We start from the raw sequence: 16,478 nt of genomic DNA on the forward strand, positions 1-16,478 counted from the left end.
GAATAAGAGAGGGGCTTATTGGAAAATACTTTTAGAAGAGGAAAGGACTTAGTTGTAATTTCTAGAAATATCTGGGGCATACTAGAAGGTGTAGGGGCCTATGTGTAATTGTTTCTATATATTGGATGGGTTATTTCTTAAATGGGGAAAACATGGGGGCTCATTTGGAAAAGAACTAGAGAGAGAGGGAGGTTCTTTAAAGAAATCGGGAAAGGGTAAGGGGCTCTGTGCAAAAATGCCTTCTTCCTCCTCTCTCTACCGGAAAATAGAGGAGAGGGGCGCAGGGGCGGCGGCGCCTGGCTGGCGGCCTTCGGGGATCGTCGGCGCCCGGGGAGAGGGGGAAAAGGAAGGGGAGGCCGAGGGGGGATCGATTCCCCTCCTCACCTCGAGCGGGGATGGGGTGTGGAGGGGGCTAGCGGCTGCAGACGAGCTTGAGGAGGTGGAGGGGGTTCTACCCTTGCCCTCACCTCGGGCGGAGGGGCCACGAGGGCCGGCGGGCGGCGGGCAGGGTAGCTCGCGGCGGTGGCGCTGCTGCGCAGGGGAAGGGGCTGGCGGTGGCAGCCGGGGTTCGTGGGGATGGCGAGCTGCGGTGGAGGGGTATTTATAGGCCGGCGAGGCGAGAGGAAGGGGGTGCCGCGGTGGTGGCGGCCGGCGAGCTCGAGGACGAGCTTTAATGGCGGCGGGGCCGGCAGTGGCGCATGAAGCGACCTTGGGCGGTGGCGCGTAGCGGCGTGAAAGAATTTGGAATGATTTGAGCTCAGCGACGAAAAAGATTTTGGAAAATAATATTTTTAGCGGGTGATTTATTTGGGCGTATTTTCGGGATGTTACAAGGAAGGGGATCCAGCGCCGCGGCCGCGCCTTCGCCCCACGTTGCGGCCGCCATGGCCACTGATGGAAGGAGCAGGGAGGAGGGAAGGGAATCTAGCCGTCGCCACTCGCAAATCCGGCGCCGGAGGGGCGCGCCGGCCAGGGCGGAGGCCGCCAAGGGTGGAGGATTGGGCGCCACGGCCTCTGCTCCGCCATGGCCCCGCGCGGCCTCCACCGGAGTTCAAGGCCGCTACCATGGCCAGAGCTCAAGGCCGTCGTGCCGCGTGGGAGAAGGAGGGGCGCCACCTGCCGAAGCCGCCGCGCGCGAGCCATCTCTGCCGTTGCCGGTGAGGAAGGCCGGGGAGGAGGGCTGCGGCCGGCGAGGGAGGCCGGGGAGGAGGGCCGCCGCGGGATGGGGAGAGAGGAGCAGGGAGGGCCGCCACCGCCGCCATGTCTCGTAGCTCGGCGCCTGCGCAGTGGCTGGCGGGGCTCCGATTTTGGGGTGGGACGAATTTTTTTAAGGGAATTTTTTTTAGGAGGCAGGGGTATTTTGGGCATTTTGGAATTTTCCTTCCTCTTTTTTTCTAAAAAAATATTATATTATCGAAAGTGTCCAGGAGCAAATATGCAAACTTAAAGAGTGTCCAGCATCAAAGACAAGATTAAGTAGTGTCCTATGACAAAAATCACTATTGTAGAGTGTCCAGGAGCAAAATTATCCAAAATATAATAGCTCTTGGAGAAAAGACTCTTCTACCCCTTCTTTCCCATCTCCTCCCACACATACACCTCCCCCACCCCCCCACCCCCCACCCCCCCCCCCCCCCCTCCCCGGATGTACACTCCTTCCCCACATACCCTACAACTCACAAATGCTTATATTTTATGGACTAATTTTGAATCACAGAAATGTTTATATTTAAGAAAACAAATTGAATGCTAAAATAATAATCTACTTATATTGAGACGGAAAGTACTCATGGAGTACGTGCGCGATTATTGGTGTTGAAACTGCATTTTTTTTGTGCTAGCTAGCTGGAGGAATTTATTAGTACTTAATGACTAATGAAACCGATCGAATGCAGCACAGGCTGTGACCAACCAGTGCACGCGCGCGTAGTCTCTTGGCCTCCATTTCATTATTCTTAATTTCTTCCTCGATCGATCTCAACAGGATGGAGCAATATATAGGAGAAACCGATCGATGCTGAGGATCCATGAATCATCTCTACGCAAGATCGACTACCTATCTCTATCTAGCAATGTCGACCACCGTCCATCGCCAAGGATGCACCACCACGGTGAAGAGGAGGCAGGAGTGTCGTCTCCTCCTCGCCCTCCTCCTGACGTGCTGCGGTCTTGCTGCGGCGGCGGCGGGACGCCGCTCAGACGCGGACGCCGTCGCTGACCTCGCTCGGTCCCTGGCGAGGCCACCGTCTACCTGGACCACGGCCGGCGGCGACCCCTGCTCCTTCGAGGGCATCTCTTGCTCCTCCTCTGGCCGCGTCATCGCCATCGACCTCGCGGGGATGGGCCTGGCTGGGACCCTGCACCCCTCCCTCTCCTCGCTCACCGCGCTCGAGTCGCTCCAGCTCGGGGGCAACGCCCTCTCCGGCGCCGTCCCGCCGCTGCGAGCCCCCTCCCTCACCAGCCTCTCCCTCGACGGCAACGCCTTCACGTCCCTCCCGAAGGACTTCCCGCTGGGAATGCCCGCGCTGAGGCACCTCAGCATGGACAACCTCCCCCTGGCGCCGTGGCCCTTCCCCCACGCCATCGCCGGCTGCCCCTCCCTCCGCACCTTCTCCGCCTCCAACGCCTCCGTGGCCGGCCCGTTCCAGGCGGTGGCGGCCATTGTCATCGCAAACCTCACGTCCATCAGGACACTGAGGCTGTCGCGGAACGCGCTCACCGGAGTGGTGCCGGCGGCTCTGGGCAAGATCGCCAGCCTGAGGGAGATCTCCCTGTCCAACAACTTCCTCCAAGGGCCGGTGCCACAGTTTGCTGCCGGAGTGGCCGCCGACGTGGTCGACGGTAACTGTTTCTGCTTGGACGAGCCCGGGGCGTGCAACGCGCAGGTGAGCACTCTGCTCCAGGCGGCCGAGGGCTTTGGCTACCCCTTCTACCTAGCAAGGGCATGGAGGGGGAACGACCCTTGCAGTGGCGACTGGCTTGGCACGGTATGCGACATCTCAGGTAGTGTAACCATGATCTACCTGCAACACGCTGAGTTATCAGGTACAATATCACCGGCCATAGCGGACCTGATAGACCTTGAAAGACTTGTGCTAGCCGGCAACAATCTCACCGGGGAGATACCGGAGTCTCTCACGAAATTGACGAAACTTGAGCTTCTTGATGTCACAAACAACAGCCTCACGGGCCAACTGCCGAAGTTTAAGCCATCTGTTTTTGTGTTGGCAGATGGAAACGCGTTTATTGGGGAATAGTCATAAGGTCCTGCTGCTGCATGATGCAGGCAGTCACAGATAGATTCCCCGTTAGTAAAGTAAATAATGGAAATATCTTTTGTTTGTTGGATTTGGATTGGATTCTTCTGGCTGTTCTTTTTCTCTGAAAGGGGCAATTTACGTTGGTGTGGTAAATGATAAGTTCCTTCTAAATGATTCTCTTGTGCTTGCTTGTCTTCAGAAGCCCCATCTATTTATCTATCTACTAGCTAGTAAAAATGCTTGTGCGTTGCTACGGGCTATAGATATATGTTCCTCGATCGTGCTCTTCTTTTCTCTTTCTCAACCAACGCTGCTGCTATATACCTCCTGTGTCTGTATGTCCCCAAGTCCATAATATCCATTAATCCATGTGCACATAAAAGTGCCCAGTTAGTTTTTTTAAGCCCTCCAGATAGGGCTCAATGCAAAGGATAAACGTTGAACCGAAATGTTCGTGCCAAATACTGCAGTCATCGAACTTCATCTCAGAAGAACACTACGGTACAGTACACAATGTCACTACGCTCATACAAACGTCCAACAGCTGAATACGTCAACTGTTTCTAAATCTAAAATAAAAAAAGCACTAAAAGTACCGAAGAAAGCATATCCTCTACTAACGTCAGCAACACAGACAAGACTTGCGCGACTCGTATGACCAAAGCTTGAGCAGCATCGAAAGATAGAAGATATTGCAATGGAATTTAGGAGTCTATTTACTGCCAGAAGTAACACAGATATATGCGGTTAAGATTCTGGAGTTTGCTCTTGCCTTGCCTCCCATTTCGCGCCACCATCAGTCATGCCACTGCCACTTGTATGACCGCCGCTAGGGCGGGTTCCGTAGACATGCCCCATCTTTAGTCGCTTCGTTTCCATATAGCGCCGATTCTCATTAGTTATCGGTGTAAGCAACGGCACTCTGCCCAGGACACTTAAACCATAACCCTTGAGTCCAGTGTATTTCGCAGGGTTGTTAGTCATCAGCCGCATAGTCCTGACACCAAGATCACGTAGTATCTGCAGAGGAGAGAGTAATCAGTACTGGCGGAAGCTAGCTGAAAACAACTCAAATAAGTTATCTTACCTGGGCACCTATACCATACTCCCGAGAATCAGCAGGCAGCCCTAGCTCCAAGTTAGCCTCAACAGTATCCCGCCCATCATCCTGTAAGTTGTAAGCCCGAAGCTTGTGACCCAGCCCAATGCCCCTGCCTTCATGACCACGAAGATAAACTACTACACCCCGGCCAGTTTTCTCAATCATGGTCATTGCCAGAGCAAGTTGATTCCCACAGTCGCACCTTGCAGATCCAAATATGTCCCCAGTTAGGCACTCCGAATGCACTCTTACTAGGATATCCTGGCCATCGCCAACATCACCCTACATACAAGCGAAACGAATCATTCTGAACTCCAAACTTACTGCCAAAGGAAAACAAAGACTAGGCGATATTTGTCATTTACACAAGAATTAAACTCGAAAACACAGGAATGTTTTTGGTTGTCTGCAAGTAAAGCCATATCCTGGATATGGCTGCAGGATCAGAAATTCAGATCTTTTGTTGACATAATGGATTGACTTCAATTAATTTCAACGTGATGCATTTGGGCACAGCATTTTACACCCTTCAGTCCATTGCATGCTATTTTACCTTTCTACATCATGCAATGAAGTCCTTGTTTTTCATAGTTAGTAAGATGTACTGCAACGTTGCAACATTTTAAACCTGATGTTCTAATGGCAGCCACGATTCTACTGAACATAACATTTACTAAGGCATCCATACCCTTTTGTTCTTGAGAGGAAAGGCATGCATACCTTCACCATGGCAATGTGTTCCATCCCATCAATAAGAGATCTATAACAATAGGCTTTAAACGATCCCCATTGCAATTGCAAAGGTGTAACACAAACACATTCAACCAATCTGTCTCTCTTCCTCCTATATCTGCATATGGGGATTATTCGCAGCTTTTAGATTTATAAAATAAGGAGGGTACCATAAAACATTATGCATCCTAGTATAATCATCCATCAATTGCAGCTTTTATTTTCCAAAAAAAAAATTGCAATATGGGTCTCTACTTACAATGAGAACACATCTTTAATACACACCTACGAAATACCCATAAAATTGAACTGTTTTACTTACCGTTTGTCATACAACTGTCAGGATTAAGTATCTAATCATTGTTTTATCTAAATCAAGTATGGATTTCATCCTTGTAAAGAACTGCTACTTTAATATGTTAAGATATAGCTAACCTTATCAGATCTGCGATTGATATTATCTTCAGGTTCTCCCTCTTAGCAAATTGTTGCAGTTTCGGTAACAAAGCCATGGAGCCATCATCATCATCAACAAGTTCACAAAGAACTGCAACAGGAGGTAAACCAGCCAACAGGGCAAGATCCACTGATGCTTCAGTATGTCCAGCCCTTTTCAGCACACCACCTTCTCTATATTTAAGAGGAAAAATATGTCCTGGCCGGTTGAAGTCCTCAGGCTTGGAATTAGGAGATGCAAGTGCTAGTATTGTGTTTGCCCGGTCCTTAGCTGAAACCCCAGTTGTTGTTCCCTCTTTGGCATCCTAAAAAACATATATTTAGCAGGGAAAGATTATTGACGGAAGGATAAAGTACAAAATGCAATCAAGGAGGATCATTGTTGTGCGCAAAATGCTTTCGCTCAAAACGTGCTACCTTAGTTTATTCTTTCCAAAGTACAATTAGCACAACTTGCACTTTTTTCCCATTAATACGAACTTATTTGAATGTTCTTTTCTACCAAAAAGAACTGCTTAAAAGGGAAAACTCTAACCACTGAAACAGTGAAGGCAGTTCGCAGTTTCTCTTCATTTTCCTTTGTCGTCACCATAAGAGGTAGTTGTAGCCTTTCCAGATCCTCTTCTTTCATGCTGACACAAACAATCCCAGTGCCATGCCTCACTATAAAAGCCATAGCTTCAGGTGTGACCTTTGATGCTGCCATTATAAGATCACCTTCATTCTCTCTGTCTTCATCATCCACAACAATGACGTACTGCAACATAGTACTCAGTTAGAATCATATATATAACAGAATCGACTTGACTGGCATAAGCACATAAATACTAGTAAATACAATTCAGAGAAAAAAAAGGGGGAGTACTTTTCCTTGACGAATGTCCTCAATAGCTTCAGGTATAGATGAGAAACCCTTTGTCGGGCTGTCTAAGTCAAGCTCATCGTCATCAGCAGAAAACCCATCAACAACAGGAGCCATATCAGCTGCAATGGTCCCAAGTGCAACAGCATCTGCTTGAACTGAATTAGATGGGTTGGCCTTCCCATTTATAACAATATTCTCTGATGAATCACCCCCAGCATAAGATACATGGAGGTTTCTGAATCGGTGGGTATTTTCCAAGCGAATGGATCTGATTATCCTTAAACTGTTTGATGTAGCACTCGGCGGAAGCGAAGTATCACAAGGCAACCCAGAAGTTCTGTACCTACCATGGATGCTGTTCAACCGAGAGAACAAAATCAGAGTCATGAAACAAGCACATAGGATCTGAAGATAGAAATAATATAAAATTTTGACAATAAACGAAAATGAAAGGGGTAATTGTTTTTCCTCACCCAAGTTCAAGGAGAGTGCAATCAGGCAAGGGAAACAAAACAAGAAGCAAGCTATTTATCCACGGACTTCCTACTTCACTAATCTGCTTCTATTTGGCTTCCGATAAGTGATATGTTTAAGAAAACGCTGTTTTACTGATCAAGTTCTCTACTCTACCTCAACACAAGGCAGTACCCATCTTTTGTGCAGAGCATGTTCGCTTCAGCTTTTGCTGCAGCTGCGGCCGAACAATGCCCAGCCTCCTCCAAAACGGCTCAACTCTACCCTTCCTCTGGTTCTCGAGTTGGCTGGCTGCTGCAGCTGCAGCTGCAGCCAGCACATGAGCACATCCGATAAGAAGACGATTTGAGACACAACAAGACACCAATTCGCCCTAGAAAATGGGGGCTAACCCTCGACCCTGACAGACCCTAGAACACTCCGATGCTATAATAAAACATAACCAATATTGGATTCCTAACTCGCTCCGAACACAGTACCAAAATTCACTTCAGTACCAAAGAGCTTCTCTTAAACTACATTTTCCGGAAGCAGTCCATCGTCTCTCGCACGAACCACACCGCCGCCACACCGGTTTCAAAGCAAAATTAAGCCAGGTCAGCTGAGTTGAGGGGCTCACCGAGCGCACGACGCCGTGGACGGCGGCGCGAATGAGGCCATTTTCTTCACGAGCGTGCCCTCCGCTCCGCCGCGAAATTCCGCACCCGGCGCCACGGATCCGCGGCGAAAGACGAGGCTAGACGAGCCGCGGCGGATTGCGAAGCTCCCCCCTCGCGCTGCGCCGGTGGGGGTGGGGGACTGGGGGCAGGACCAGAACTCCAGAAGGTGGGACGGATGGGGACGTCGCAGGCTCGCAGGTCGCAGCTCGCTCGAGACGGCGGTAGATAGGATCGAAGGGACCAACTGATGACTGTACGCGCCGTGGACGTGGAGAGCTCTGGCCTTGTGATCCGAGCAGAGTCGACGGTCCCGATTGATGATTGATCTGCTCGAAGGGCACTCGACGCGGATGGAGCGGCTGGGCCGGAGGGACATGACTCATGAGGCCTTTCCGCAGCTGTGGGCGCAGAGGTTTTCGGCCCGTGAAATTGAAATCAGGCCCGTTTTGTTAGGGACGCTCGAGCCCATTCCCGCTCCGATAAAATCGAATGTGGTGATCGGGATGGAAAGTTGGGCCTCCTCCAATGCAACGCAAAGCCCAGCGCAAGCAACTGTTTCTTGGAAAAGTATACTTTCTCTTCCTTAACTATCACGAAAATCCACTCAAAAAAAACTATCACGAAAATCTTTGCCCTAAAAAAAACTATCATGAAAATCTGATTTTTATTCCTCAACTATATAACTGGGTATCTAGTCTTTTCCAACTATCAGAATCGTTTGTTTTGTCCCCCTTGGCGGTTTCACAAGCAGTTTTTACATTTTTTATGGTTTTTTCTTTCTTATCTTTTTTTAAGCAAATATGGATAAAAATTATGAGAATTGGCATAATGGTAGAGGAGAGTACAAAGAATCTAATTTCATAACCTTTCAAGTTGAAACAAAAAAATTGAAATTATGTGAAAATAAATAAAAAGGATCAAATTTAGCTCAAATTTGACCCTTCCTAAGAACTTAAAATTTTGCTATAGAACCCATACACACAAAAATAATGATGCATCTCTAATATGCATCACACAGTTCAAATTTTATCAAACATGGAGCCAATCTTGATGCTTTAAAAATTATTGAAGTTTGAATTATTTCTTTCTTCAAAATTTTAAGTTTCAAATTTATTTGGGTCTTTAAAAATATGCAACATTGGGCTCTCTGTACTCTCCTCTATCACTATACCAATTTTTATAATTTTTGAACCACATTTGCTACCTCAATTGAGTGAAAAAAAAAGTGCCCGGAGAAAATCTATGAAAAAGTACCGTCGATCTCCTTCTGTGATGCACTGACTTTTTTTTTTTGAGCAGTGTGATGCACTGACTTGCGGTCACGCGCACGGGTGCAAGTATTTCCGTTATCTCCCACCCAAAACCGACTTGGCGACTCCTCAACAAGTTTGAGCTCAGCTTTGAAAGATATGAACAGCTACACTTCAATGTGATACCCTGTATAAAAGCTCAACCACAATTGTGAGTCTACTCGATCGAATTCGACATGGATAGAGCATTTTATTACTCCGTACATGTTACAAACTTATAATTCACTCTGTTCAACTAGCCAACAATTTTTTTTTACATCAAAGCAGTACCAGCCACCAGCCAACCAACAATACTATTTTTTCATAACAAATCAGCACCAGCCACCAACTACAACTAGCCGAATAGAGTGATTAGATGAGAACCAGATGCATGCGATGCGAACCAATGCACACGAACGCCATACCGCAGATGTCTTCACTCTTCAATAACGCATGCCACATAAACCTTATCAGACGGCGCACAAACCTTATTATGTGATCCCATATCGACAGCTGAGCCACACGGGCAACACCTGATGATCCCGAGCTCTACCCTCGCTGCCTCTGGGGTCCATGCCCCGTGATGATCTGTCAACAGAAAGGGCACCGATTCAGGCCATGTTTAGTTCTGTTTTTAAAAAAATGTTGGAAACGGAATTTTGAGATTTAAAAGTACTAAATGAAATCTATATGTAAAACTTTTTACACGGATGGGTTCTAAATCACGAGACGATTCTAACGAGCCTAATTAATCTATCATTAGAGATTATTTACTGTAGCACGACGTTGTCCAATTATGATCTAGTTAGGCTTAAAATATTTATCTCGAAATTACACCCGGGGGTTATGGTATGGATTTTGTTAGTTATCCACACTTAAAATTTCTAATTAGTGGTTAAATATTCGAAATTACTGTAGCATTGGAAATTTTTTGAAATTCTAAGGGAAACTAAACACGGCCACATCGAAGAACATTTCACGCAGGGAGTCTGACATTTTGGCCCTACCTTTTAGTCTGGACACGAGCGCCACCTGTCAGTAGCAACCTGACAGATCGCGCCTCCCCGCTTTTTAAAAGAAAATCTTTAGCTGTTGCTCTGTGCTCTCCGATGACTGCAGGCCACTAGCAATCCGCCGCCGCCGCCGCCCGCTGCCAATGGAGAGCCTCCGGCTCGCCGTCTCCCACCGCCCGGCTCTCCCGCTCCCTACTCCACACGGACACCTCCGGCGCCGCCATGTCCACCTCCAGCCCTCGCCCAATTCCCTCTCCCTCTCGCTCCCCATCTCTCCCCACCTCGCCCCCGCCGCGCGCCGCCACCTCCCCCCGCTCCTCGCCTCCGCGTCAGCCTCTCCGGCCGCGAGCCCCAGCCCGGCCCCGAAGCCCGCCGCCGCGGCGGGCGGCGCGAAGCCGCTGCCCCTCCTCCTCTCGGTCGCCGCCGGCCTCGCCGTCCGCTTCCTCGTGCCGCGCCCCGCCGAGGTGACCCCGCAGGCGTGGCAGCTGCTCTCCATCTTCCTCTCCACCATCGCGGGGCTCGTCCTCGGCCCGCTCCCCGTCGGCGCGTGGGCGTTCCTCGGCCTCACCGCCACCGTCGCCACGCGCACGCTCCCCTTCGCCGCCGCGTTCGGGGCCTTCACCAACGAGGTCATCTGGCTCATCGTCATCTCCTTCTTCTTCGCGCGCGGGTTCGTCAAGACCGGGCTCGGCGACCGCGTCGCGACCTACTTCGTCAAGTGGCTGGGGCGCAGCACGCTCGGTCTGTCCTACGGGCTTGCCATCAGCGAGGCGTTCATCGCGCCTGCTATGCCCAGTACTACGGCCAGGGCAGGAGGGGTTTTCCTTCCCATCGTCAAGTCACTGTCTCTCTCGTCGGGCAGCAAGCCAAACGACCCATCGGCAAAGAAGCTGGGCTCCTACCTTGTGCAATCGCAGTTACAGGTAATGAACGCTGAGCTTGATGGCGCAGATGCCTGCAGGCTGTGGATTTATAGTAAGATGTTGCTGATGAATCCCGCTGTTATGTCATAGAATAGATACAATTTGGCTCGGAGGCTTCTAAATTTTGCTCGAGATGGATGAATCTGTGCATGTGCTTAGATCTAGACGCCTGCATTTGCATTATCCTATTAGACTGAGCGAATAAAATTGATCTATATGTGTTACTGCTAATGCACGTTAACTATTGTAGATGCTACTAGGATTGATATAATTGATCTATAATTGATCTAAGGGCTTCTCAGGATAAATTTTCTCGTAGATGTGCATTAACTATCATAGATGTTACTTGGATGGGGGTAATGATAACTCCACTCCTAAGATATTTCAGTGTCTTCTCGGAATCTGCATTGTCGCTAATCACCACTGAACTGGAAAAGTGCATTCATCATTCAGTGTATACTGAAAAGTGCATTTTAGATCACAATAGATCGATCCTCGATCACATATTTGGAATGGCAGGTCATTTGACTCTAAACCTTGTGACATTGGTATAAATTTTAGTTTATAGTTTACAAATCACTGCTAGTCTCATGGACTGCTGCTTGTTTTGGACAGGGGCAAGTACAGACCTTGATACCTGTGGGGTATAATATCTTTTCATTTTTTTGCTAAACGGTTTGTTAGATCCTTGTATATCTAGTTTTTTTCCTCAAAAACTGTGGATTCATATACTCCTCACCCACTGGGTGGATCTAGCGTTGATTAAATGGGCTTTTTTGTTTATGTTTGTGCTAATTGCATCAGTGGCCAACAGCTCTGTCTATTTAGGAGATATTCTGTATTAGGAACATTAGAGTCTCATTTTGGACATTTCAACTTTTTCAACATAAAAGGAAATATCAGGCGAACAACATTATATTGGTGAACATATGCACCAACTTAATTTTCTCCCTTGGATCAAATGTGAATGGCCCAAGTGAGTGGTGGAAATCGCCCCATTCTCGTGTCCACATTTTTGTTGGGACTAAATCTAATTGGCCTAATTCAGCGCAAGAGGGATTTAGAAAACTCTCACCTCCCACATTGTTCACTCGGATTAAATCCAAGGAACATGATTGGGTTTGTGCATATATTGACCAATATACTCTGTTGCACCTGACATTTCATTTTTCAACATAATAGTCCTACATTTAAAGATACCACTTTATGTCTTACCTTCTTTCTTTGATATTATACATAAGATTGTGTTATATAGCATTGAACCTACCCCTTAGATGATGTCACCTCAGGTGATATGGAGGTGAAAAAAATCCTTAGTAGTCTCTGCCCGTGCATCCTTGGCTCCTTGGTTGCATTGGAATACTGGAAAACTCATGGTTTGCAATTAAGCGTGATGCAGACTGCTGTATGAAATAAATTATTTTCCACTTGAAAATCTACTACTCCCTCTGTTTTCGTTTCTTAGGTGTATCGGCCTCTACTCCAGAGACCAAGACGAGAGTTAACTCCATATGAATGTGCATCAACTTCCCAGGATCCATAATGGCAGGCGGCCACTTTTCTTCCTTTTTGCATGCAGCCATCGAGAGGGAAAAAAAATAAAACAAGTGGAGCACAGGACGTGGAGCATCAGAAGATTTATCCCCATGGCACGACGATTTGGATTCCCATAAGGCTGATTAAATGTATCACGAATTAAGTATCGTGGAGTACCGAGGCCAACGGAGCTTTCAAGGGGCGGCGGCCTATAAATCTAAAAAAGCAGAAAACCGTGATACGCCTAAGAAACGAAAACGAAGGGAGTACTACCTTAAGTATTAGTAGTACTCCCTCCCTCATTTTTCATTTTATAAGAATGCATGTGAATTGTTTGTTTTCCTTGTTTACCCTCACTGTCACTCCATCTTCCAGCATATAAGTAACTCTCTTGCTAACTAGTTTCTCTCCCACTTGTTGATATTTTTTCTTGTTTTTCTCGTGATTTATGAGCTTCTATGTTTGTGCGCACTCAATCCGAATAAGCATTATGATTTGAAATGAAGAGTCTACTTTTTTGAAAGGAGAATTCTGGTGTGTTATGACTTATGATGCCATAATTAATCAAAATAGCAGAGAGATGCATGTGTTAGTGCAGGCTGATTTCGGGATCATATGTATTCTTTTTCTTTGGGAGTTCAAATCTCCAACTGGAAACGGGAAGTAAATCAACTGCTGATTTTCTGTTCATCGAAAAGAAATAACAAACTGCACTCGATTAGGAAATGCTGCCTCTTAAATATTTCTGTACACATGAGCGCTCTGTAGTTTGACTAGTTATGCTTTCACTTACTCATGAAGCTCATTTAAAATTGACCAATGTCATTAATGTGTGTGTTTCTTGTGCTTGATACTTGACAGGCGTCTGGCAACTCCAGTGCTCTCTTCTTGACAGCAGCTGCGCAGAACCTTCTGTGCTTGAAGTTAGCAGAGGAGATTGGTGTTAAGATTGGAAACCCGTGGATAACTTGGTTAAAGGTTGCTAGTTTGCCAGCACTTGTTGGGCTTTTAGTGACTCCTTATTTGCTATACAAGATATTTCCCCCTGAAATAAAGGACACTCCTGATGCTCCGGCATTAGCTGCTCAGAAGCTTAAAAACATGGGGCCAGTAACAAGAAATGAATGGATCATGATTGGTACAATGCTTCTTGCAGTCTCACTATGGATTTTTGGGTAAGATTTTTCATTTAGGAGGATCCTTCCCATAAATTGACTTGCAATCTCAACTTGACTTGTTTTTAATTTCTTTCTTTACACTGTTCTGTGGATTGCATACACATATACACACACAGAAGTACCTTTCTTGATTGGTGACTGTTGAAGTACTCGTTGCGAACCATGTTCACCAGCAGCACTGTTCAGCATGCTATTGGTGTATTCAGTATTGTTCCATTTAGTGTTTTCGCCTGAAAGGTTCCTTTATCAGTCTGAAATAAGCTGTGCACTCAGGGTTTTGTGTGGATGTTTAAAATATTTATTTTTTCTTTGCAACCAAGAATTAATATGTTTCTAATGTAATCAGTTTTCCCTTTTCTTAGATGTGGGAAAGCTTATTCTGATCCTAATGGTGCAGGGAAACTATTGGCGTATCGAGTGTTGTTGCTGCAATGATTGGACTCTCAATTCTTCTCCTGCTTGGAGTGCTGAATTGGGAGGACTGTTTGAATGAGAAGTCTGCATGGGACACCTTAGCTTGGTTTGCTATTCTAGTTGGCTTGGCTGGGCAACTTACTAGCCTCGGGATTGTGTCATGGATGTCAAATTGTGCTGCCAAGGTTCTCCAATCCTTCTCATTGAGTTGGCCTGCAGCATTTGGTGTTCTTCAGGCCTCATACTTCTTTATTCACTATCTGTTTGCAAGCCAGACTGCACATGTTGGTGCTTTGTACTCAGCATTTCTTGCGATGCATTTAGCAGCTGGTGTGCCAGCTCTAATGGCAGCTCTTGCTTTGACGTACAACGCAAATCTCTTCGGTGCACTAACTCACTATAGTAGTGGGCAATCTGCAGTATACTATGGAGGTAATTTTTCTTTTCCATCTTTTTGCTTGAACACATGTTTTCCAAATTTTCTAGCAATCCACTGTGTTGGTTTGGTACATTCCATACTTGTTTATGCCCCAGCTTTCAATATAAATTCTTGGAGCAGCTCGTTAACTGATTAGACTCTATCTTGTATTGCAATGTTTAGAACACATTCTGACATATCATCTGTTTCCATTTGATCACTTCAATTTACTGAATCTTTCTTTGGCATCAATCTATTTCATTAGATATGTCAAGCATATTTGACTACGAAAACTACCTCCATATCTTTGTTCAGAACAAAACCATGATTCAGTGGAGCCAGGGCGAAGCTAGGATAGAATTATCCCGAATTATCCCTGGTGCACTCTCCATTGGATAGAAGGAAGCTCATGTAATTTATATGGTAAAATTAGAAGGAAGCTAGGAATATTTTTTTCCCACCATGGTGCATGTGCATCAGGGAAGGACAATGTAGTGTCGCCCCTGAGTGGAGCCTTGTAATGGAATGAAACCACAAGACAAGCCAATGCACGTACAAACATATGAATAGATTTGTTGTCGTTTTACTATTATTAGGTTATTCGTTTAGGGGCTTTTAGTTTAGTATTTATTTTCTAGTGGGTAACTAACATGATGTTTTCCTTGTGCAGCGGGGTATGTTGACCTTCCTGATGTATTCAAGCTGGGTTTTACAACAGCCGCGATCAATGCTGTAATCTGGGGAGTTGTTGGTGCATTGTGGTGGAAATTTTTGGGGCTTTATTGAGTCTCAGAGCAATGTAAGTTCGTGAAAATTGCACCTTACTAAACCTGTACCTCATGATCCACCATTGAAGGGGGGTCATTTTTCTTCTGAGGCACTCGGTGAATGCATAATAATAGAGTGATGTCCATCTTCGAAGTTTTTGAACTTGCTACATTTGCACAAAATGATCAACTCAGAAAGCACATGGGTTTTCGTATGATGGTAGGACCGTCTAATATCTCCTTGATGTACTATGATATAACCCCCCTCAAGGGAATTAAGTGTGTGAGTGAGTTTTGATGCCTCGAAACTTGGTCGTTTGAGGCTGTGGATCTCCAACGAAGGGAATTAAGTAACAAGTATTGGTTGTGCTTCACTTATGCGGTTATGCCTAATTGCCTACTAATCTGCCTGCATATATGAAGCAATCTCAGCTCCAGAGTGCAGCGTATCCAGGACCAGATTACTATTTCCCTTACAAAATGTCTATGGGAGTACGGGACTGTAGTTAGGGGTGGTAAAGGGCCCAACATTTTGAACTAGAAAATCTAAGGATCGGGCCCTAAAAGGATCGGGCTCTAAACATATGTATTTTTGAACTAAAAATTTTAAGGGTTTTATTGAGCTGTGAAGAGGCCATTAGGGCCATGGCCCATTACCACCCCTAACTGTAGTTGGTACAGCTGGTAAATGAGCATGTGCGATGCTTGCACATTTGACATCATGACTAAGATTAAAAAGGTTGTGCTGAAGACGAATGAAGCACCAATTTAGGCTTCAGGGATGAGTATGGTACGGTGAATTGTGCCTGTGAAGGCGTGAACAGAAGACCTGCACTTGCCTGACGAGCTTCAAATAACTAACGGCGAATTCTGGACCTGTGGTTAATTGTGACAATGAAGCAAACATGCTCTAAGCCTCTAACGCTCAACGTAACAATCTGAGGTAGAGGTACTGAAAGTTGAATAACGGGTTAAGTTGCCGTGCACTTGTCTGAAGCATGAGACGTTGCTTAGCATTAAACCGCCAGGACTAGGAGATCAGCATTCGAAAGTCAAAACGCCAGCCAAGTTGCCTGGTGGCTAAACAGGATGCCCATTGTGAGAGTGGTACTTCGTTCAGGTGCTCTTGTGAGAGAGGTAACGGACGGTGATGCAAAGTTTAGGTGTGATGTTCTGATCAAATTCGTGAGAGGCGATCGAGACGTTCCTCTTCAATCTGGATCTGGTTAAAGCGGGCGACGGCTACGATCTACTTTTCCGGAACAATTCGACAGGCGACAGTTGCTCCCCAGCATCTCCGTACTTCTTCCACTGCACATGATTGCAATGTTGCAACGTAGGAGTCAACTCCTTATGACCTCCTGTCCGGCTCTGTCGTTAACTCCTTATGAC

At 46.5% G+C, this 16,478-nt stretch overlaps 3 protein-coding genes across 3 annotated transcripts; 2 read left to right on the plus strand and 1 right to left on the minus strand.

The window, feature by feature from the left end:
• Positions 1-2,072: 2,072 nt before the first annotated feature.
• On the plus strand, positions 2,073-3,257 carry LOC120713495 (receptor-like kinase TMK3). The gene has a single exon (XM_039999446.1). The coding sequence runs from the start codon at positions 2,073-2,075 to the stop codon at positions 3,255-3,257; it is 1,185 nt and encodes a 394-aa protein (XP_039855380.1).
• Positions 3,258-3,709: 452 nt separating this feature from the next.
• LOC120712682 (probable bifunctional riboflavin biosynthesis protein RIBA 1, chloroplastic) lies at positions 3,710-7,798 on the minus strand. The gene is made up of 7 exons (XM_039998524.1): positions 7,509-7,798; positions 6,416-6,770; positions 6,086-6,307; positions 5,530-5,855; positions 5,083-5,212; positions 4,348-4,644; positions 3,710-4,280 (listed from the first exon to the last, which is right to left on the minus strand). Exons 1-7 carry the CDS (start codon positions 7,547-7,549, stop codon positions 4,008-4,010), a joined length of 1,644 nt encoding a protein of 547 aa, XP_039854458.1. The 5' UTR covers positions 7,550-7,798; the 3' UTR covers positions 3,710-4,007.
• Positions 7,799-9,944: 2,146 nt separating this feature from the next.
• Positions 9,945-15,301, plus strand: LOC120712681 (dicarboxylate transporter 2.1, chloroplastic-like). The gene is made up of 4 exons (XM_039998523.1): positions 9,945-10,773; positions 13,171-13,484; positions 13,885-14,333; positions 14,990-15,301. Exons 1-4 carry the CDS (start codon positions 9,994-9,996, stop codon positions 15,103-15,105), a joined length of 1,659 nt encoding a protein of 552 aa, XP_039854457.1. The 5' UTR covers positions 9,945-9,993; the 3' UTR covers positions 15,106-15,301.
• Positions 15,302-16,478: the final 1,177 nt, after the last annotated feature.

Source organism: Panicum virgatum, chromosome 6K, assembly GCF_016808335.1.
Source record: "Panicum virgatum strain AP13 chromosome 6K, P.virgatum_v5, whole genome shotgun sequence".
Lineage (NCBI taxonomy): Eukaryota > Viridiplantae > Streptophyta > Magnoliopsida > Poales > Poaceae > Panicum > Panicum virgatum.

Bases quoted from the DNA above. Each gene is read 5' to 3' on its own strand.
- LOC120712681 (XM_039998523.1), top strand. From the start codon at position 9,994: ATGGAGAGCCTCCGGCTCGCCGTCTCCCACCGCCCGGCTCTCCCGCTC. The intron at 13,485-13,884 runs GTAAGATTTTTC...CTAATGGTGCAG, and splicing joins GTCTCACTATGGATTTTTGG to GGAAACTATTGGCGTATCGA. The intron at 14,334-14,989 runs GTAATTTTTCTT...TTCCTTGTGCAG, and splicing joins ATCTGCAGTATACTATGGAG to CGGGGTATGTTGACCTTCCT.
- LOC120713495 (XM_039999446.1), top strand. From the start codon at position 2,073: ATGTCGACCACCGTCCATCGCCAAGGATGCACCACCACGGTGAAGAGG.
- LOC120712682 (XM_039998524.1), bottom strand. From the start codon at position 7,549: ATGGCCTCATTCGCGCCGCCGTCCACGGCGTCGTGCGCTCG. The intron at 6,308-6,415 runs GTACTCCCCCTT...ACTATGTTGCAG, and splicing joins AGGACATTCGTCAAGGAAAA to TACGTCATTGTTGTGGATGA. The intron at 4,281-4,347 runs GTAAGATAACTT...TCTCCTCTGCAG, and splicing joins AGTATGGTATAGGTGCCCAG to ATACTACGTGATCTTGGTGT.